This window comes from Dendrobates tinctorius, unplaced genomic scaffold (assembly GCF_039654945.1).
Source record: "Dendrobates tinctorius isolate UK_male_01 unplaced genomic scaffold, ASM3965494v1 ptg000129l, whole genome shotgun sequence".
In the NCBI taxonomy this organism is placed as follows: Eukaryota; Metazoa; Chordata; class Amphibia; order Anura; family Dendrobatidae; genus Dendrobates; species Dendrobates tinctorius.
In genome coordinates, this window is record NW_027361797.1 from 30797479 (window position 1) to 30820625 (window position 23147).

General features: G+C 39.4%; 1 protein-coding gene across 2 annotated transcripts in view; it reads left to right on the forward strand.

Annotated features, from left to right (window-relative positions):
* MYH11 (myosin heavy chain 11) overlaps positions 1–22732 on the forward strand; it is a 132549-nt gene extending 109817 nt beyond the window's left edge. For both annotated transcript variants that reach the window (XM_073542911.1, XM_073542912.1), the window contains 23 exons: positions 1059–1219; positions 3333–3441; positions 3567–3698; positions 3810–4016; positions 4532–4669; positions 4757–4880; positions 5221–5392; positions 5653–5865; positions 6652–6796; positions 6881–7087; positions 7170–7274; positions 9013–9165; positions 9727–9975; positions 10060–10272; positions 10415–10627; positions 10718–10879; positions 11059–11187; positions 11277–11365; positions 11466–11589; positions 11668–11876; positions 12620–12728; positions 13218–13390; positions 21765–22732. In XM_073542911.1, coding sequence (XP_073399012.1) covers positions 1059–1219; positions 3333–3441; positions 3567–3698; positions 3810–4016; positions 4532–4669; positions 4757–4880; positions 5221–5392; positions 5653–5865; positions 6652–6796; positions 6881–7087; positions 7170–7274; positions 9013–9165; positions 9727–9975; positions 10060–10272; positions 10415–10627; positions 10718–10879; positions 11059–11187; positions 11277–11365; positions 11466–11589; positions 11668–11876; positions 12620–12728; positions 13218–13390; positions 21765–21906 — 3678 coding nt within the window. In that variant the 3' untranslated portion in view covers positions 21907–22732. The remainder of the gene's footprint in view (positions 1–1058; positions 1220–3332; positions 3442–3566; positions 3699–3809; positions 4017–4531; positions 4670–4756; positions 4881–5220; positions 5393–5652; positions 5866–6651; positions 6797–6880; positions 7088–7169; positions 7275–9012; positions 9166–9726; positions 9976–10059; positions 10273–10414; positions 10628–10717; positions 10880–11058; positions 11188–11276; positions 11366–11465; positions 11590–11667; positions 11877–12619; positions 12729–13217; positions 13391–21764) is intronic.
* Positions 22733–23147: the final 415 nt, after the last annotated feature.

A 23147-nucleotide genomic window follows, 5' to 3' on the forward strand; every position in this document is an offset into this window, starting at 1 on the left:
AGAACTTCTAGGAAGGGTTCTCTTCTAACCCACGTCCTCTGTTCTCTTTTACTCCTCACGTTCCGTACTAATCTTGCTTTCTATGGAAAATCAGGCTTTCAGTCTATGTTGCTCTCTCTCTTCCTTTCCTGTGCCAGCAGATCCAGGTCACTGGGATCTGCTGCAGCACTTCCATCCATCTATCCCTCTCTCCGGGGATCTTCTTCTCTCTCCAACTCACTAACCAACTGACCTCTAATCCTAAACTTTTCCCGCTCTTTGTAATGTAAACTAACTCCACCCACCTCCCAGCACGTTTCGTGTTCCAAGCAGGGAGCCACCAATGGGTGCTTTGCTATACTCCAAGCAGGGAGCCGCCGAAGGTGCTTTGCTACACTACTTTGTGGTGTGGGGTGCAGGTGTTGGAGCGTGGTCAGGAGCCTCCACCTTACCTGGATGGTGGGGCACCACACCTCAGGAGGAGGTGCAGTACCTCTGTAGCGACCGAGCCTCAGGGGCGCCACAATGGCATTTGAGACTGTTGGGTCATTTGACGAGCTGTGATTGGCAAAATGTGACAGTTGTGAAAGCACGTGCCCCAAGAGAACACTTGGAGGTTTTAGGTAGTTCACTACAGAATAAACAAATGTCAATATTTCTATCAGCAGGATAGGGAATAATCTGCTGATTGTTGGGTGTACAAACACTGGAATCTCCAGCAATCTCAAAATTGGGCTCCAGAACCCTGAGAATGGGTGTCTTGAATGGAAGAGAAGTGCGCATACTCAACCTACGCTCCATTTATTGTCTACAGTTCTGTTGGAAAAATCAGAATACTGTGCTCAGCTACTTCTGATAATCCCATTGACAATGAATGGAGCAAAGATTTTCCCTGTTCTCAGGTTTCTTGGGTTTGGAGGTCCCAGCAACAAGTTATTACCTTAACCCAATGATAAGGGAATGACTTGCGATTTTGAGAAAGATTAGTACAGAAGGTCTTCAAGCATACAGTAAAAGTGTGTGCAAAAGCATTATCAATATAAAGAAGTAATATAAACTTTTTTTAATGTTTTTGTCAGATCAAAGCCTTAGAACTTGACCCCAATCTGTACAGAGTGGGCCAAAGTAAGATATTCTTCAGGACAGGCGTCCTTGCTCACCTGGAAGAAGAACGAGACTTGAAGATCACAGATATAATCATTGCTTTCCAAGCTCAAAGTCGTGGTTATCTTGCAAGAAAGTAAGTAACAGTGAGAAAAAGCAATTGCAAAACGAGTAAAGACTCCTTAATGGCGTGGAGAAGACGAAAGACAAATCACTTGACATTATAATGGCCCGTCTAGCACATTATAGCTATTTTCCTCTACATTTTCTGCTACTTGTCATCAATGAGGAAAAACATTAGCATTCAATTACTTTGTATTAGATTAAGCTACATCAGTTCATAGATTAAAACACAAAATAATAGTTTGAAGGCAAAAGATGAAGAAGAAGAAGGTAGGAGCCTAATGTTTGAAAACATTTCTCCTTTTTCATTTGTCTTAACTTGCGTGGAATGGTGACTAAGGAGTTAGGTTCCCATTATGCTCCCATTCACATTAGACTAAATTTGGCTCCCTATAGAAAAGACATGAACACTTTCCCAGTCCTCATGTATATGGGGGAGTTGATCGAGATAACTTTGGGCAAAGTGCTAGCATGTACAGTGTGCAAAAGTTTTAGGCCGGTGTGGAAAAATTTTTACAAAGGAAAAATGATTTCAAGTATAGAAATGATAAAAATAAACTATTATCAGTTAACCAAACACTAAGGATTGAATAAAAGAAAAATCTAAATCAAATCAATATTTGGTTTTACCACACTTGGCCTTCAAAACAGCATCAAAGCATCACTTCTTCTATATACAGTTGCAAACAGTTTTTGATGGAATTCTGCAGGGAGTATGATCCAAACTTCTTGGAGAACAAACCACAGATCTTCTGAGGATGCTGGCTTCCATAGATGCTTCTATCTCTTCATGTGATCCCACAAAGATGTGATAATGTTGAGGCCATGCCTCTGTGGAGGCCATATCATCAGTTCCAGGACTCCTTGTTCTTCTTTACACTGAAGATAGTTTTTAATGACATTGACTGTATGTCAGTCGTTGTTGTTCTGCTATCGGTTAAAAAATAGCAATGATCTTAGGGTGTTCACATTTGCTCCATTTCAAGCCCCTGTCCCGGATTACTCCCAAAATGCCTAAAATAAAGCAGAACTTACTACTCTATATTGTCCGATAAATTGATGGCCACCATGTGTCGCAACTGAAAGAAGCCACAGGCTCAAAAAGGCTGCCTTGAACAGTCTGGGCACAAGCCACTCCGTCTGGCAGATTCCAGAGGTACCCCAACCTTTACTCTTTAACCCCTGGTCTTACAATGGGGTCCAGTCGATTTTTTGCACAGAAGGGCTGCCATCTGAAGGAACGATTCAGAGGCAGGTAGGGTTGTCAAGCAGAGTCAAAGTCAAAAGGTCACGTCAGGGACAAAATCTTAACGCAAAACCCTAGTCAAAAGTCAAGCCAAGGTGAAAGAACTGGAATAATCAGAATAACATACAGGAGCTCAGCACAGCAGTATTCACTAGGACAGAAATGCTATTGACTGGAATTGGAGTCAGAACTTCAGAGGTTTAAATAGCGGACTGCCTCATCCAAGGATCTTGGGAAGGAGTGATCAAAACCTAGACCAAAATTAACACTATGGCTCCCTTATAAAGCAGCAACAAAAATCCCATGGAAAAAACAGGACTGGCTCTGTCACGCGTCACAAGCAACAAAGGCGTGCTGCCCAGCGACCAAAGCAGAGACAGAGGAGGCACAAATCGGCACAGATGCTACTCTATGGCAGGATCCCAACAGACCCCATTATAGTTGTTAGGGTCCATTAAGCATGTTTTGGTGTCCGTCATCTGGCATTCCCTTAATTTGTATAACTACAGCATGGAAGATGATAGAATCTGCAACTCACTTTTTGTTAGGTGTATATTAATATATTTAATGATAATTAATATATTTACACCTATATGCCAACGATCAACCCCAAATTAAAGGAAGGAGTAAAGAGCCAAGATAAATATCCAATATAGAAAGTGTTCCCAATAAATCAATTAAAAAATATATGGATTATTAATAGTTTGTTAGTGATAACATGACACATAATAAGATAAACGTTATCAGCAATAAACTATTAATAAACTATATATTTTTTTGTTAATTGATTATTTATTGGGAGTAATTTCTACATATGATATTTGAATATTGATCTACATTACAATTTTGAATGTCTTCTCAATGTGTTTCATATTCATAGGGCTTTTGCAAAGAGGCAGCAGCAGTTAACTGCAATGAAAGTCATCCAAAGAAATTGTGCTGCTTATCTGAAACTCAGAAACTGGCAATGGTGGAGACTGTTCACTAAGGTAAAATCTTCACTTCTGAAATGTCTGCAGCAAGGATCCCCATAATTACATACTAATTGCTGGTCTGCTGGAATAATATTTACTTGTATAACTAAAATGCTCATTCATCATATATCTCTTGTCAGGTGAAACCTCTACTGCAAGTCACCCGCCAGGAAGAAGAAATGCAAGCCAAAGATGAAGAACTTGTAAGAGTCAGTGAGAGGTTCCACAAAACAGAGATCGAATTGAAGGAGATTCAGATGAAACATATCCAGGTATATGGAAGCCAGGACATGTTTTACGACACCTTGTCCATCTTAGTCAATCCAAGAAAATATCTAATATAAAGGTAATTCTTATGCCATGGTTATATTGTCCTTGCCCAGTTGACAGAAGAGAAGAATCAACTCCAAGAGCAGCTTCAGGCTGAGACTGAGCTATTTGCTGAAGCCGAAGAGATGAGGATACGACTGCAAGCCAAGAAACAAGAACTGGAAGAAATTCTCCATGAAATGGAGGTCAGAATAGAAGAAGAGGAAGAACAAACCCAACAACTCCAAGCTGAGAAAAAGAAGATGTTGCAGCAGATGCAGGTGAGGCATCATTTGTCATCTCGTGTCGCCGTGGCTCAGTGGTTATCACTGTTGATTTGCAACCTTGGAGTCCTGACTAGAGTTGAGCGAATTTGTTCGGATTCGGTGGCCAAATCTGAATTTGCCATATTCGTGCCATATTTGTGCCATATTTGTACTCTATTTCTGCCGATTGTATGTTTAATGATTGGTTCCGAACATATTCGGTAATTTCTACTCCAGCTAATGACATTCGGCTGTGTTTGACGAATATTGCAAAAAACAATATTCGCTGCCGATCGAATTCGGAACCAATCCCACCAAGGACAACATCTGTAAAGAGTTTGTGTGTTCTCCCCGTTTTCGTGTGGGCTTCTTTTGGGTTTTCTGGTCTCCTCCCACACTCCAAAGACATACTGGCGGGGAATTTAGGTTGTGAGACCCAATGGAGACTGTGTAGATGATTCATATAAAGGGCTTTGGAAATTAATGTCAATGTATAATCAAATAACTAAAAATTTTGGTTTCCACTTTAGGACCTGGAAGAACAATTAGAAGAGGAGGAAGCAGCCAGACAGAAGCTACAGCTGGAGAAGGTGACAGCAGAAGCCAAGATAAAGAAATTGGAAGACGATGTTCTTTTAATGGACGATCAGAACAACAAGTTATCTAAGGTATAAACATAGGGAGACACTTTAACCTTATATAAAAATCAGCTTTTACCTTAATAACAAATGTTAATATACTTTTTTAAAAAATAGGAGAGAAAGGTGCTTGAGGAGAGAGTCAACGACCTTACATCTAATTTGGCAGAAGAAGAAGAAAAAGCAAAGAACTTGACAAAATTAAAAAATAAACATGAATCTATGATCTCAGAACTGGAAGGTTAGTAAATGTATTGATCACTTGTAAATATATATATATATTTGGTGTCCTAGGGTCCTAGAAAAGTACACATTGGGATCCTGCAAGTGGTGTCCATCACCTTTAGGACTTAGGGGGTCTACACCACCTACCCTTCTTGATGATCGTCCAGCAAACATCATACATTAAGATGCCTTAGACCTTAGATCCAGCTACAAGTGATTATTACATACTGGTAAAACGTATAAACTAGCGCTATATAGATCGTGCTTAGGCCATACCATAACAATGAAAATGCTGAATAGAAGAATAACATTTCAACAGCTTCACCCTTTATGACCTCTTTTTCTACTTCCTTTAGTGCGTCTAAAGAAAGAAGAGAAAAGCAGACAAGAGCTTGAAAAGGTGAAGCGAAAGATGGAAGGAGAATCTAGTGACCTTCATGAACAAATTGCCGACCTGCAAGCACAAATCGCTGAGCTCAAGCAACAATTAGCCAAAAAAGAAGAGGAGTTACAAGCTGCTCTCGCCAGGTGACACAAGCTGGTCAGGCGAGAAGGACAATGTTTCCGGGATGATATAATACAGTATAAAGATGAACTCCGAGGGGAGCGGGTCGGAAAGTGTTAAATGTAGTAGTAAAGTAGCTACAGTACATGAAATATTTCCAGGTGTTATAGCAGTAAATCATGGAAATTACAACATTAGATTTATTTAGGATGGAGAAGCTATACGTGGCAAACCTGAGTGACTGTTCCCAACGTGTCTCTAATATAATTTTTATCATTTCAAGGTTGGAAGATGAAACCGCCCAGAAAAATAATGCTTTGAAAAAAATCCGAGAGTTGGAAGCTCATATATCCGACCTTCAAGAAGACTTAGAATCTGAAAGAGCAGCGAGGAACAAGGCAGAAAAGCAAAAGAGAGACTTGGGTGAAGAATTGGAAGCACTGAAGACAGAGTTAGAAGACACTCTCGACAGCACAGCAACGCAACAAGAGCTCCGGTGAGTGTGTCAAAAAATCCTGAAAGTAGAGAAATTATTTAAAATTATTTAAAAAAAAAAAACAAAAAAAACTTGAGGAATTCTGTGGTCGAAGAAACAAATGGGGTGACTCCATTATCCTATAAGTAGGAGCCCCATTCCTGCCAATCGGGAATTTAGGGCATATACTAAGGCTATGTCATAAGGGCCTATAAATGGAATATTGTGTTAAAGTGTAACTGTCGTTTCAGAACTTGCAGAAGAAAGTCTGTGTCTACATCTAGCTCTCCCCTACCCATGTATAGAACCTTATGAGCACCAACTGTCATCTCCTATCTTTTTATCAGATTTTACTCATGAATTAGATTTCAATGTTCAATTCAAAAGGATAAAAAAAGCATATTTCTCCAATAAGATATAATACAAAGCTTCTATTTTCATGCGTACTATTGTTTTATGAAAAAAAAAAAAATTAACATGACTTTTAATCTTTTAAGAAACGCTGTAACTTTCTAAGCAGTGCCTCCATAGGCAAGGAACCCATGGGCACTGCACTAATGCCTAAATGGCCAGTCCACTTGTTGCAATAATTTACCTGAATTTCCAGAAATTATGAATATTAAAGGTAGTTTTATCATTGTCTAAATACTTAATAAATGTAGGCCATCATAAAAAAAACCCCCACTGTCCGTTGGATGTGGAGACATGTATGGTCAGTTATGGGGACCAATATCCATAGTGCGTAGCTTGCATAATGAAGATTGATTGTAGTCTCATAGTCTTCATAATAAAACTACTTAATTGCAGAGCGAAGAGAGAACAGGAGGTTACAGTACTGAAGAGGGCATTGGAAGAGGAGACAAGAACACATGAAGCCCAGGTCCAGGAGATGAGACAGAAGCACACTCAAGCTGTTGAAGAGATAACAGAACAACTGGAACAAGTAAAAAGGGTAAGAATTCTTCATTATTAGGAACAATTAATACAATATATATTAGTAAGACCATCATTAATGTCATATTTTTCTAATATACAGGTCAAAGTCAACTTGGAAAAGAGCAAACAGGGTTTGGAGAAGGAGAACTCCGAGCTCACGGTAGAGATCCGATCATTAAACCAGGCAAAACAAGATGTAGAGCATAAGAAGAAAAAGCTTGAAGTTCAGTTGCAAGAGCTGCAGTCTAAGTATACCGAAGGAGAACGAGCCAGAAATGAGCTGACAGAAAAATCCCACAGAGTACAGGTACAGAACGTTACCAAGCTTGGAGCTCACTTTGAACGTCACTTTTCACTATTATTGCTTTACTGATCTCTTATATTTGTAGGTGGAACTGGAAAATGTCACTGTCCTCCTCAGCGAAGCAGAGACAAAATCCATTAAACTCTCTAAAGATGTTGCCGGATTATCATCACAGCTCCAGGACAGTCAGGCAAGTGACGGGTATTAAATATATCAGTATTAATTATTTCTGTTTTCCCCAAAATACACTACTGTTCAAAAGTTTAGGGTCACTTAGAAATTTCCTTATTTTGGAAAGAAAAGCACAGTTTTTTCCAATGAAGCTAACATTAAATGATTCAGAAATATGCTCTATACATTGTTAATGTAGTAAATGACTATTCTAGCTGCAAACGTCTGGCTTGTAATACAATATGTTCATAGGTGTATACAGGCCCATTTCCAACAACCATCACTCCATTGTTCTTATGTTATGGTACTTTGTGTTTGCTAACTGTGTAAGAAGGCTAATGGATGGTTGAATACCCTTGAAAACGCTTGTGCAAGTATGTTAGCACAGCTGAAAACTGTTTGGCTGATTAGAGAAGCTATAAAGTTGACCTTCCTTTGAGCTAGTTGAGCATCCGAAGCACTACATTTGTTGGTTCCATTAAACTCTCAAAATGGCCAGAAAAAAAAGAACTTTCATGTGAAACTCGACAGTCTATTCTTGTTCTTAGAAATGAAGGCTATTCCATGCAAGAAATTGCCAAGAAACTGAAGATTTCCTACAACGGTGTGTACTAACTACTCCCTTCAGAGGAGAGCACAAACAGGCTCTAACCAGAGTAGAAAGAGAAGTGGGAGGCCCCGCTGCACAACTGAGCAACAAGACAAGTACATTAGAGTCCGTAGTTTGAGAAATCGACGCCTCACAGGTCCTCAACTGGCAGCTTCATTAAATAGTACACGCAAAATGCCAATGTCAACGTCTACAGTGAAGAGGCGACTCCAGGATGCTGCACCTCAGGGTTGAGTGGTAAAGAAAAAGCCATATCTGAGACTGGCAAATAAAAGCAAAATATTAATATTGGCAAAAGAACACAGACATTGAACAGAGAAAGATTGGAAAAAAAGTGTTATGGACAGACGAATCCAAGTTTGAGGTGTTTGGATCACACAGAAGAACAATTGTGAGACGCAGAACAAATGAAAAGATGCTGGAAGAGTGTCTGATGCCATCTGTCAAGCATGGTGGAGGTAATGTGATGGTCTGGGGTTGCTTTGGCGCTGGTAAAGAGGGAGCTTTGTACAAGGTAAAATGGATTTTGAATAAGGAAGGCTATCACTCCATTTTGCAACGCCATGCCACACCCTGTGGACAGCGCTTGATTGGAGCCAATTTCATCCTACATCAGGACAATGACCCAAAGCACACCTCCAAATTATTCAAGAACTTTTTAGGGAAGAAGCAGGCAGCTGGCATTCCATCTGTAATGGAGTGGCCAGCGCAGTCACCAGATCTCAACCCCATTGAGCTGTTGTGGGAGCAGCTTGACCTTATGGTACACAAAAAGTGCCCATCAAGCCAAACCAACTTGTGGGAGGGGCTTCTGGAAGCATGGGGTGAAATTTCTCCAAATTAACTCAGCAAATTAACTGCTAGAATGCCAAAGGTCTGAGATGCTGTAATTGCTGCAAATGGAGCATTCTTTGATGAAAGCAAAGTTTGAAGGAGAAAATTATTATTTCAAATAAAAATCTTTTTTTCAAACCTTGTCAATGTCTGGACTAAATTTTAAATTCATTTGGCAACTCATTTGATTACTAAAAGTACGAGTTTTCATGGAAAACACAAAATTGTCTGGGTGACCCCAACCTTTTGAACGGTAGTGTTATGTTTTAATGATCTTTCCGGTATATATAGATTAACAGACTTGATTTTGTAGGAGTTGCTACAAGAAGAGACTCGTCAGAAGTTAAATGTGGCCACTAAGCTCCGTCAAGTAGAGGATGAAAAGAACAGTCTCCAAGAACAACTAGATGAAGAAGCAGAGGCCAAGCAGAACCTTGAACGCCACATCTCCACACTGAATATCCAGGTAATTGTCCTGTCATTTGATTGTTATGGGGTCACCTGGTGAGGTAGATTCACCAAGCTGCAGGTCAGGGTGAAGAACGTAGACGGAAGGCTCTCACAGTGGGCAAAACTTTCCAGATGACAAATGGAACAGCAAGAATCAGGGCAGCAGGTAGACAAGTAATGGAGGGAACACATGAAAATACAGATCCAGAAATAACACACACAGGAACTGAAGATGTATAGTCAGTTCAGTACTTACAACAGCGTTTGTAGTGTGAACAAGACCAGAGAAGGGTGTCTAGATTCTTGCCTGACAGATAATCTCAGGGCAAAGTGGAATTTTATCTGCAGATCCTTTTGTTCTGAGTGGAGATCAAACACCACCAAAGGTGTCTGACTGTGGCTTACTCCACTCTTACTATTGAAACAAGACAACCAAACCAATAGTTCATGTGTATGAGGTGATCAGGAGGAATAGTTGTCATTAAACAGCTGTTGAAGGATTGTGGGTACCTACGGTGTAAGGAACAAATGTTTTGGGTCTTAATGGGTTTAAAATTTACTTGTTCTTCCAATTCAGCTGTCAGACTCCAAGAGGAAATTGCAAGAATTTACTTCCACCATAGAATCAATGGAAGAAGGCAAGAAAAAATTCCAGAGAGACATTGAGTCCATGACACAACAGTTTGAAGAGAAAGCCGCTGCTTTTGACAAATTGGAAAAGACAAAGACTCGCCTACAGCAGGAGCTCGATGACTTAATAGTTGATTTGGATAATCAGCGCCAACTGGTGTCTAACTTGGAGAAGAAACAGAAGAAGTTCGACCAGGTTGGTCGCATTTGGATGATACTGACATTTATACTAGGTAATGATTTCATAGATGGTGTCTGACTATTCATTTTATATTGGCAGATGTTGGCAGAGGAGAAAAACATATCTTCAAAATATGCAGATGAGAGAGACAGAGCTGAGGCAGAAGCCAGAGAGAAAGAAACCAAAGCGTTATCACTCGCCAGAGCTCTTGAAGAAGCCTTACAGTCCAAGGAAGAACTTGAGAGAGTTAATAAACTACTGAAGGCTGAGATGGAAGACTTGGTCAGCTCCAAGGATGATGTAGGCAAGAATGTAAGTAGTTTCGAATATGTTGTTGTTACCAAAGAAAATAACTTCTGAAATGTTGTCAGATTATCTCAAGCCACAAATTACACACAGTTAGGCTGAGAAATCCTATAAAGGTAAATGACAAAGACGTGTTTTCTCTACTAAGGTCCATGATTTGGAGAAATCCAAGAGAACCCTTGAACAACAAGTTGAAGAAATGAAGACACAGCTGGAGGAATTGGAAGATGAGCTCCAAGCGACAGAAGATGCCAAACTTAGACTCGAAGTCAACATGCAAGCCCTTAAAACACAATTCGAGAGAGATTTACAAGCTAGAGATGAGCAGAATGAGGAGAAGAGGAGGCAGCTGGTCAAACAGGTAATCAGAAATATGTATAAACGTATAGTAATAATCATCATTATCACTATGCAAGCAGTCTTCAAAGTTTATTTATTCACACTTTCTAAGGTTCACGAGTACGAAACAGAACTGGAAGATGAACGGAAGCAGAGGACAGCAGCAGCTGCATCCAAGAAGAAATTAGAAGTTGATATCAAAGACTTGGAAGGACAAGTTGACTTTGCCAACAAAGGTCGGGATGAAGCCATCAAACAACTGAGGAAGCTGCAGGTCAGCACAATTAAATAGACAATTCCAAGAAGCAAAATGATACACAATTATTTTACGACATTTCATAAAACATGTCCTTATACGAAGGTTCCAAGTGTGTGTATATTAGTATTAATACATTTTATTGTCTCTCGTAATAATATATACAGAAAGATATAACATACATAAATACATTTCAGGCTCAGATGAAAGACTTCCAGAGAGATCTAGATGATGCTCGTGCAGCACGAGAGGAGATCTTTGGTACTGCTAGAGAGAACGAGAAGAAAGCCAAGAGCTTAGAAGCTGAACTTATCCAACTACAAGAGGTAAGAAATAAGATAATAATTAACCGAGATGAAACCATAAGGGGAAAAAGACAGTCTCAGAACTTCATACATGGCAATTACTCCATTAGGATTTGGCTGCTGCTGAGAGAGCAAAAAAACAATCCGATTTGGAGAAAGAGGAACTTGCAGAAGAACTTGCAGGCAGCGCATCAGGAAAGTAAGTGAAAGCCTTCAGGACGGAAAGAATACAAAAAACCATAATCATTCTAATACTTACTGTATCACAATAATTTACATCCTTCATTTCATGTCAATAGATCCACTCTCCTGGATGACAAGCGGCGTCTGGAAGCCAGAATCACACAGCTGGAGGAGGAACTGGAGGAAGAACAGAGCAACATAGAAGGCATGAGTGACAGGATGAGGAAAGCAGTGCAGCAGGTAGGTATCAGGATGGTAAGCCTACGTTTTATAATATTGGGACTGGCTTTTATAAGTTCTCTCTATCTTGGTTTGCAGGCAGAACAACTTAACAATGAACTATTGGCTGAGCGTAGCACTTCACAGAAGAACGAGAGTGCACGCCAGCAGCTGGAGAGGCAGAACAAAGAGCTCAAGAGCAAACTGCAAGAAATGGAGGGCACCGTCAAGTCCAAATTCAAGTCCACGATCTCTGCAATGGAAGCTAAGATCGCTCAGCTGGAGGAACAGCTAGAACAGGAAGCCAGGTATGTTGTGCGTCCAACGTCTTTGAAGATATCTGCTTCAGTATGCAATCTATAACACAGTATTCTATAATAATGGCCCCTATAGATATACGTAATTCTAATACTACAATCCTTCTGTGGTAAATGCTAATTGCCCCATATCATGGAAAAGATTCCTTTCCAACCCTCTATCCCCCGACCCCCCAAACTGCATATATTGTGTGGTTGTGGGGTACTTCTTTGAAATGAAAGTCAATTAAGATCTTTATGTTTTGTATCTGTTGCTGCATTCTTGAGAAATTGGTGTTTTAATTCACAGGCAAATTGAGGTTTAAGTGCTAAGGTCGTGACAGAGCACTTCCTGAGCCTCTGCCTCTCCAGGTTATTTCCCTGCCCAGCACCATTTCCTTAGCTTGATTTACAGCTCACGGTCTGTGGGATGTCAGACTCCAGGCATGGAAATGAGACAGAGAGCTACGAAGCAAGCTAAAGAGGCTGGTAGCAGCTGGGGAAACAAACTGGGTAGGCAGCAGCTCCTTAAGTGTTCTGTTACACCCATAACACGTAACACATCTTTTACATATGTATGAAATTGCCAATTTCTTGGAAAAGCAGCAACAGACAAAAAGATATAAATGTGTCAATAGATTTACATTTCAAAGACCTTCACGGTCTGTATGGTTTTGGGAAGTTGATCTTACTGACTGATTCCCTTTAATCCTTGTCATGCACACTTAACATGAATTTGACTTCACACCTTTCAGAGACAAACAAGCATCACTGAAATCGATAAAACAGAAAGACAAAAAGCTTAAAGAGGCTCTTCTTCAAGTTGAAGATGAAAGAAAGCAGGCCGAGCAGTACAAGGAACAGGTAAAGTCATTTCAACAAACTGGATATGGAAAGCATAAGAATCTCGGTCCGATATATATTATAATTCCCCTAAGTGGATGAAATGAAGGCTAGAACTACAGTTCCTTCTTCATCTGAAAGTTAAAGCTCTGCAGCATCTGATCAGATCACAATTTCTAGTAAAGACTTGATCCTCACTTTTACCACTTCCCCTGGAAGGACCATGCTGCAGTCACTCTATACCACTTTGTCATTTCACCCATCCTCAGGGGTGTAACTATAGTGGGTGGAGAGGTAGCAGTCACACCCCTGCCTTGAGGCTAAGCTCCTCCCATAAGGTCCCTTTGGTCCATATGAGAATACCAATACTATTATAGCTGGAAACAATTGCATTGGGATCTATGAGCTTCGAGTTATTCCACTGCCACCATATTGTACAGATCATAGCGTATACATTTCATGCCAATATGTTCTAGAGGGTATGTGTATCTCAATTATTTCATATTTTAGGCCGAAAAGGGAAATATAAAACAGAAACAACTGAAACGACAGTTGGAGGAGGCTGAGGAAGAAACACAACGTCTCAATGCTAACCGAAGGAAAATACAGAGGGAGCTGGATGAGGCCACTGAGAGCAACGAGACACTGACCAGAGAGCTCAGTGGACTTAAGAGCAAACTCAGGTACGGTCATTATACAAGTACCCATTAAAGACTGAATATGTACGGAAAATGAATTCTCAATATTCCGTAACAAAAAAAAATCAAAATAACTACAAGACAGATTTTCTTGCCCCTTAGTAATGACCAGGCTGTGTTAAAAAGGTACCTGAAATAACAGATCTAGAGAGGCGGAAAAATGCCAGAACTAGTAAACCCTTCACGAAAAACAGTCACAAAATAATGTAGATACTTCCATAAATATAATGAGGTCATATTCACACTAAACTTTTTGGGGGTTTTATAATGGAAACTCTCCAAATCCTCCTCAAAAACTTTAGCTCAGTTTCTGCTCCAAAAACTTTACAAAAAGTCAATGTGCACACACCCTGAGAAGAGTGGTTCTTGTGCCACTACAGACTGATGTATAAATCTCAGTACCAGTAAGGCTATGTTCGTAAGGATTTCTTTTCTTAGGCAAAAGGCACTTCTGAAAAACTTTTTCGGGTTTTTGAAGAGTTTTGGAAATTATTTTACAGGTTTTTGACTGGACAGTGCCTGGTTGGGGATGGATTCCATCAGCAGTGACTTCAAAGAAGTGACTTGTTATTGTTTTTCCCATCCACCAAGTGTTTTCTTCATTTCTTGGGGGAAAAATGCTTCAATAAGCCCTAAGATGAACAGCAAAGTAAATTTCCCTTAGAAATTATTTAAAAAGACGTTTCCAAGCCTCTATGAAGGCTGGTCTTGAGGAATATTTTGGAGCAGATCCGATTCAAAAACTGTGTGAATATAGCCTAACAGTTAAACCCTGTTAGAATGAAAACTGTCAACTGGAGACTTTGGGCCAACTCTTTTTTTTTTGCCTGCACTTTTTTTTTTTTAACTTGACTTGAAGAAATGTCTAGATAAATATGGCCGAGTTCAGGCTCTTATGGACATCTTTGAGTTTATTGAATTGAGAAAAATCCCCAGATATAAAAATTCCTATGCGTTTCTAAAGGATGGAATCTCCAGCGCTGGACTTCAGTTAAAAATACATCATTTATTGTAAATTCTTAAAATAGAACAGAAAAAAGTATGGATAAGGACATACAGGCAGATGGGGTCTCTGGTGGTCTCCAACCAACGCGTTTCGACCTAGAGGGTCTTACTCATGGTTCACCATGGTGAACCATGAGTAAGACCCTCTAGGTCGAAACGCGTTGGTTGGAGACCACCAGAGACCCCATCTGCCTGTATGTCCTTATCCATACTTTTTTCTGTTCTATTTTAAGAATTTACAATAAATGATGTATTTTTAACTGAAGTCCAGCGCTGGAGATTCCATCCTTTATTTTGCTTCAGTCAACACCCCTGATCAAGGTGACTCCGTGCGCAGGAGGATTATGGATCGCAACCGAGACTGGTGAGCTGACCTCCCTTCATTTTCCCTATCCTTCTATAATTATGCGTTTCTAACGCACTAAAAAAGCATGAAAACCACACGACTCTGTCAATAAAGTTTTTTCAAAGGCAAAATACCAGGAAGTATCAAAAGCAAAGCAGCTTTATTTGAAACAAGAGACAAAAACTGAAATCTCAAAAACACGATAATAAAACATGTAATAAAAAAAAAGTCCATAAAAAACGCAATGAAAAAAAAAACACAACCTAATTTACCGACTAGGTTCAGAAATTCTGTAGAAAATCTGAAACATCAAAAATTCACCAAATACTTATCATAGGATTGTAACCCTAAAATGCAGCGGCAGTGGACCGCTTTTCCATTAATTCAGTATGTGGCTGCCCTTGGCTTATTTCAGCACATACATAGAGAATGAACGGAGTAACGGTCCGACATCCAACTTGCCGAACCATTTTGTAACGGAGCCATCAATTCCCCGTTTTGCCAATTAGTGCGGCAGCTGGATCTCCACCGATCAGTATGTTATCGCCTATCCGGTGGACTTATCGTTGGACAAGTCCTTTAAAGAGTCCCATATAGTAGAATAGTCCTTACATGGCACATCTATTAGCGGTGTGGGAGCTGGGATGAAAGAGACCCTGAGTTAGATAGCAAGCAGCCAGGTTTTTAAGGACATATTTATTATTCCAGATTTTGACCACTTAAATCCCTTATTAGACCGCATTATCAGGGGATTGGAGTCTGCCAGTATGCCATGCCAAAGTTAGCTAACTTCTTGTCATTTACATGACCTTGTATGGTAAAAAACATTGGGCTTTAAAATTAGTAAAGAATGTCGGTGGAGTGAAATTCTACAAAATATTAACATGAAGCTGGAAGGCTATTCTTCTGGGTCCCTATCATTTTGCCGTAGTTTTGACTGGCTTGGTTTGGTTACGCGAGGCCCCTCTAGTGGTGGTAGTAAAGGGGTGGAAATGCTCAGCTTGGTTCTGATCTGGAAGACTCTGCTCGGCTCTTCCAACAAGGTTGGCGAAACCTGTCGAAAGCACTCAATCAAGCCTTTTCATTACATCGATCACTTGGAGGTCACTCCAAACCCAGACCCCCTCTAATCAAAATATTGGATATATCGCCGTAATATTAGAGATCAGATAAAAATATACCTTTGTGATGTTGACGCCTTTGATTTGAATTTTTGAATTTTTTGTGTTATGGTGTGCTGGTATAACAGCTGCAGACTTTCTATTGCAGAGGGACACAGGATACCACGCAATGACTAAGCAGGTACCAACGCCTTCAATTTTGCAGCTTCTCCTAAATGGGCGTATTTACACTTTATTCTTTTTTTCCTTGGAAAGACACATTGAATGTCTCAGTTTCAACTGAAAACAAAAAAAACAAAAACAAAAAAAAGTAAAATAAAAAAAAAAAAAATGGAACAAAATGGAACGAAAAACATTTTTAGTGGCATGAAACATGCAATGTGTCTTCAAACATCCACCCTTTTCCTGCAAAATCTGAAGGCTTGGACATCTATGTATGGATATAATCGAATTCTAAAAGACGACTAAACAAATAAAAAAACTAACGTCCCCACCCAGATAAATATAAAGTAGACAGTATATTGCACTCAACTAACTTAACACACCTCAGTCTCTCCATGGTCATGTGGAATGTGTCCGTCATGCATGATAATGAGCACTATATGTCAGCATTAACTGTACTTTATTTTATTATTGGAAAAAAATGACATTTGGGGTATTTTCTGATGCATTTTTTTAAATATGTTTTTTAAAAAAAAACCTAAAGCTGTGATACAAAGGTTAAAAACTTAGTTTAAAATTAGAATTTTTTTTTAAATTGAATTTTAAAATATAATTTTAAAATCTTTTAAAGGGGTTGTTAACTTTCTTTATTGGGGAGAGGGGGGTTTCAGCATTTTACGGAGATTCCTGTTGCCGGAACCAGTGGTGACTGAGAATCCACATGCTCAGTTTCACTGTTCAGGGGACGATGGTCCATCCCCAAAAAGATTTTTAACAGAAACCGTCCAGCGTAGCCTACTCACATTACTGATCACCACCACACCGGCCGGCTAAGGTTCTTCTGATGTCTCCGTTCTTCTTCATCCAGTTGGGTTGGGCATGTGACCACTACAACTTACTAGCCACAACAGGGTGGTCACGTCCATAAGGCCAGAACAGGCTGTACCGAGCTATACATATAGATTTTATCATTCCCAAATTTTCTATTTCCAAACCGAAGTATCAACCTTTCGAAGTTAAACTCAGTTCAACAACCACTTAGCAAGTAATGGTTGCATTTTGGAAGCCATTCTCCTGTACTGGGATCAGATGCCCAGGATGCAATCTCCTACACCGAGGAAGTACTGTCAACGATTATATATATTTATATATATATATACTGTATATATATATATATATATATATATATATATACACATATATACATACACTGCTCAAAGAAATAAAAGGAATACAAACAGACTGTCGCAAATGGAATAGTATATATACACGGTGTATATATATATATATATATATATATACACGGTGTATATATATATATATATATATATATATATATATATATATATATATATATATATATTCTCTATCTATGGCCATCTATTGGAAAAATGGTGGAGCATACATCACCCACCATCCATGAATAGTCATACACTATACATATATTATCTTAGTGACTCTTTCCATCCATGTGATGAACAGGGAGAAAATGAAGATTAAAACGGTTTCCCCAAAAATAGCAATTTATTCCCGGTCCATAAAATTTGGATCTCTTGCTGATTGCTGAGGATCTGACCATTGAGAAGTTCAGTGATAAAGAGAACGGGTTTCTGGAAACCAGAGATGGGACCCTATAAAGCCTCAGCATTGAAGGGAGCAGAAGGTCCTTCTTCAATGTTCAACCTCGACTCCATTCATGGTCTATGGTAATGAAAGAAATTGCCAAGTCCTCTATTTCCATCAGTCCCATTACAAACGAACGGAGCGGAGACTGAACATGTGAACTTCTACTCCATAAGGACAAAATCCATTTCCGAGGTTTCATGATCTCAGGATTGCTAAGGGTTGCTGAGATCGGACCTCCATTGGTCAGCAATATGAATTGAAGGAGAACTCACCACCTCTCGTGTGTGAAAGTTACCCCAACAGGGCAGCCCAGCAGTGATTTGGGGGTTCACTGAATGTTAGAAATGCAATGCACCCCATTCAGAAACTGGACTACTGTAAGCAATGATAGGCGTCTACCAAAGAGACTCTGGGGCATTTTGTGGTGCCAGTGTAGATAACGATAATCAGACTAAAAATGGATTTGATGCATAATAATACTTGACCAGGAATGTTAATATTATTATAAGCCACAATGATAGGATATTCTGCTAATACCTTATAATATTAACTGCAAGCAACTTTGCATGGTCAACGTAGTAACATGACTATCGTCAAAGGCAAACTGCATGCAGAACGTGAATGTAAGGACGTGGCTGTAACTTACTGGACTAAATCTGTATCATCTAAGGTCATAGTCATTTCTACACTAATCCTTCTTATTACAGGATAATCCCATCTGATGTCTGTGCCATGTATCTGCTTTCTCCATTGCAGATACATATATTTAAAGGAGATGTCTACCACAAAATGAATCGCATTAATGATTTCTGTAATTTACATTAATAGCACATAGAGATTTTGTACATTAAATGTAGCCATCACACATAGCACCTTGAAGGATGCTGCCATTACGAGGGCATCTTTTTTTAAATACCATCAAGTATGTCCTCCACTGGATCAGACATACTTTAATGGTATGGTCTCCATGAACAGTCACCTTTCTATTAATTTGGCCTGAAAAAGGCAGACCTTGATCATTCATACCTGTCACCTCCAAAAATGCTTTTCAGCTGCAGATATAGGGGCAATCTAAAGATAAAAAAAAACAAACTTTTAAATCATGTCTGTCTGCCTTACTGGGCTACAGGGAGAAAATGAAGTTATATTCTCCCTGCAGCTGCTCGCTTCCAGTGATCGGAGGAAGTAAAGTCACCGCTCAGTATACAGTGAGTGCGGTCATCACTCCCTGGCACATTGATTGACAGCCTCCTTTGCAGCATGTGTGCAATGTGTGTGCAGAACAGGCTGACAATCAAAGTGCCGAGGAGTGATTACAGTGTTCACTATTGTCGTGGAAACCCCTTTCCTGGAAGAGCTCATTTGGGGTGAGACCCAAGGATTCTTCAGATCTACCAGTGTTGGTCAAGATAGCAACCAGGAATTGGAGACAAGAACATACACAGCCATGTCAGCCAGCGTACAAGGCTTGTCAGGTCTCAGGTACCAAGACAGAGGTTTTTATTGTACCCACAGAAAAGAGGAAGGTACAGTACATTACCTCCAAAAGGATATGTAAGCTAAAAGAAAAAGCTACCTGACTTCTGAAGACTGGCTTATACCATCTTCCGACAGCTCTTCAGTAAGCCAATATCCTGTTCTGTTGCTTTTACGAAAAAAACGTGTACTGAGCGTACAAAAACACGGAGATATTAAAGCTGGAGATATGTATAAATTATTTAAATGATAATCCAAGTAAGATATAAAATATTAACCATAGCACTATATATAGTGAGCAGTGACTGTATCAGCCCTGGAAGCAAGCGGCTGCAGGGAGGATATAACTTCATTTTTTCCCTGTAGCTGCTGCTCCAGTAAATTCTGTTTACCTGCAGATTACCCCTATATCTTTAGGAAAATAGCAGTTTTGGAGGTCACAGGTTCAATTCAAAGGGGTCATTTCTATTTTATCACTTAAATGTGTTTCTTTGTGTAATAAAAACTTGTACAATTGTTGAACCTCGGAAAAAGATGTGCCGCGGTCATGTAATAAAATAAATATTGTCCATACATTTCAATTTATGACGCTTCCTTACAAAATTAGGACCTTTCTCAAACAATCATAAAACACACACGAGCTACTGTATGTATTTAAACAGTAAAAATGATAAAACATACTTTTTTATTATTACATTATTTATAATGTATAACTTACTTTTTACTTAAATCTTTGGCGAAACATCACAAAATAGAACAAAGCTTCAATTTTTTTTTTGTGCGTTTCTAAAAAGATTTACAATTAAAGTATAGGCAATTTTTTGAGTGCAGATCACTTCTCCAATACTATCGAGGAGCGGATCTTTTTCACCTCTTCTGGCAACTGCCGTGATAAGCTAGGACTATATTTGTATTTCTGCAGACGTATACGGTAAAAACTTATATAAGCATGTTCCATTTGTCGACCTTTGTCTGGCTAATTTTCGACATATACATTTAACATCTCCTTCCATGACTGTAAAGTATACATTTTTTCCCCCACTTGGTTTAGAAAGGTCCACTACTCTGGATTTTGGAGCACCAACCCTGTAGGGAGGTGCAGTGGGTCCAGAGAAGTAACACTTTTTTTTCAAACCAAAGTTATTAAAAACTTGGATAATTATTGAAAGGTACTGCTATACATTTCAATGTATTTGCCATTGAAAATAATGTGGAAAAAAACTTTTACATCTTTTTATGCGTTTTTTTTGTGGGAAAAAAAAAACAGGGTCAACTATTTTTCTGCGTATTAACCCCCCAAAAAACAACTGATGTAAACTTGACATAACTTAATCAAAAGCACTTTTTTACCGTGTCATACTCTGCTATGTAATGAGAGCAGCATGATGTAGGGGCGGATATCCTGATTCCAGTGATATATCACTTACTGGACTGCTTTGTGCAGTTTTGATAAAATCCCTATTTTATTTGATGTAGATGTACAGCTGTGCGTAACCCCATGGACATGCTTGATTGGCAATTTCCTATGTACACTGTCAGCAAACTGCCAATCATTGATGGGGGGAGGGGTTACACAGATTAGCGGGATTGCCTGGCACGCAATACATCGTTAACAGTGATGATCTCCTGCTAATAAAACACTGATTGTATTGAAACTACAAACAAGTTTTTGAAAAAGTGACTTATCCGTAGAATCAAAGCAAAATAGACTGGCACCACTGGGATAGTATGGCACTGTGGTATATACCAAAAACAGAATACATAAAAAGATAGGAATTGGTGTAGAAAAGCAAATATCCCTGGAATCAGGCTCTCTGCCCCTATATCATGCTGATATCAGATTATACAGAAAAAGCCTTGTAACAGATTCCCTTTAAAACCACAAGGAATAAATAGAGGACATATTAAGAAATACAACTTTTCATTATTCAAAGAGTATGACTTATTAGAAAAAATGAAATACCCCTTTAAAAAAAAAATTGTCACCAGGTGAAAAGTAGCAAGTTTTTGCTCTTATTTTACTCCTGCTGCTTCCCTGGAGTATTCCATTTTTGTATTTTTTTTTTTTAAATACATCCCACAGTTCTAGAGATATGGGCCATTTTATTTGGTGCTAGTTTTTATGGTCTTTGCAAAGGGGTGGTGTTCACAGGGTAATTATGCAGTGGAGCCTAAAGACACGCCCAAGAGGAACCAGTGAGCCACGCCCCTTTTGGGGAAAACACTGAAAAATAGCCCTAAGGAAAAAGGCCTATATTCCTGGAACTGAATGGTGAATTAAAAAAAACAAACAAACAAAAAACCCATATGGCATACTCAGAAGAGCTACGGGATTAAAATAAGAGCAAAAATTACCCACTTTTGATCTGGATAAAAGTACGTTTTAAATGTGAATGAACACAAAAACATTTATGCCCAGATTCTTTAATACATCATAAACACATTTAATCATTTCAATTACTTTCCTATTTTTCTGATCAGTAAAATCCATTAACAAATTTGACATCCCTTTAAATATTTATGACGATCGTTCAGTATGGTATCTCTTCTATTATCTAACAGCAAATCATAAAATAGCCAGCCAATGTAAAACAGGTCTAACTGTTCTTCTTGCATCTGGCAGGCGTGGGAATGAACCATCATCGTTTGCCCCACCTAGACGATCCGCAGGAAACAGGAGAGCCGTAGAAAACGCAGCTGACGGATCCGAGGAAGATGCTGACTCACGAGATGCAGATTACAACGGAACGAAAGCAAGTGAATAATCCTACTCCTTATCACATCACGTGCCTTTGGACTGTATCACAACTCTATTTATCCCCCTTCAATCCATGAGATTGTTCCCAGCTGCACTGGCAAAAAACAAATTCTCTCTAATGCACGTGCACCAACATGGCGCCCTAATACTGCAGCGTGGAAACCATGCAGAAGGTCCAACCACTACTGAAAGGAAGAAGTCTACTCTCCCTGCTGCACCAGCCTAGTTAAAGGGCAGCACCAGCCTAGGTAAAGGGTCAGCTCCCGGTGTGTACTTTTAGTAGTGAAGGGGAGCTGAACTTCTAAGTCACCATTGGGCAGCGCCAACCAATGTCTGCCCAATATAAGCTGTACCACACTGGTGGTATTGGGCAACCCAAGAAGACTACTCAAGGTTAACTATTTGACTCCATCATTCACCAGTTGATGCAAAGAAAATGTTCTCTCTCATTTCTCCGTTCTTTTATGATCCAGTGTGCCACCTATCGGCTATTATCTCAACATGGCATTTTTTTTTTAACTCTTCATGCACCAAGTGCCTTTCTGTTCACCGGTATTAAGCATAAACTCAGATGTATTACACTGTTTATTTGTGCACCCTGATCGTGCTAAAGCCACCTCCACTCAGAAAATTCTACAGCACAAAAATACATAGTATGCGACCTCCTTTATTAGTTGCTCATATTCAAGGGGTAGGATGATTGAGAGTTTCTTTGGTTTCGACAGCAGTGGACTCTTAATCCACCATCCTCCGTTGTGTTACTAATGTCTATTTAAATGCAATAACTTTTGATTTGGCTTCTCTAATAAAATTCAGTTTTATTGCAAACGCAATTGGTTGGGCCTGTTTAATAAAGTAACATTAAAGGAATGGTTATAAAAAAAAAAAAAAAATCATAATATGGCACATAAACAGATTCGGAGAATATTACACTCTTAGGCCGGGGTCGCACTTGCGAGAAACTCGCACAAGTCTCAATACCAGACACTTGGACCGGAGCATTCAGCTGCATAGAAATACATGCAGCTGCACACTCCGGGGTCCCAAGTGCCGACAGCAGTGCGAGTTTCTCGCAAGTGTGACCCTGGCCTTATGGAGTAAGTCAGACACAAAAAATACATATCGAAAAAACGATTTTTTTGGGGGGGAACTAGAGCAGGTTGCTGAATAATCTTTGCATACCAGATTTTCCTGGCTGCTTCGCATATTTTGAATGATGCCCAGTTGCCTACGACGCAAGTTTTTGAA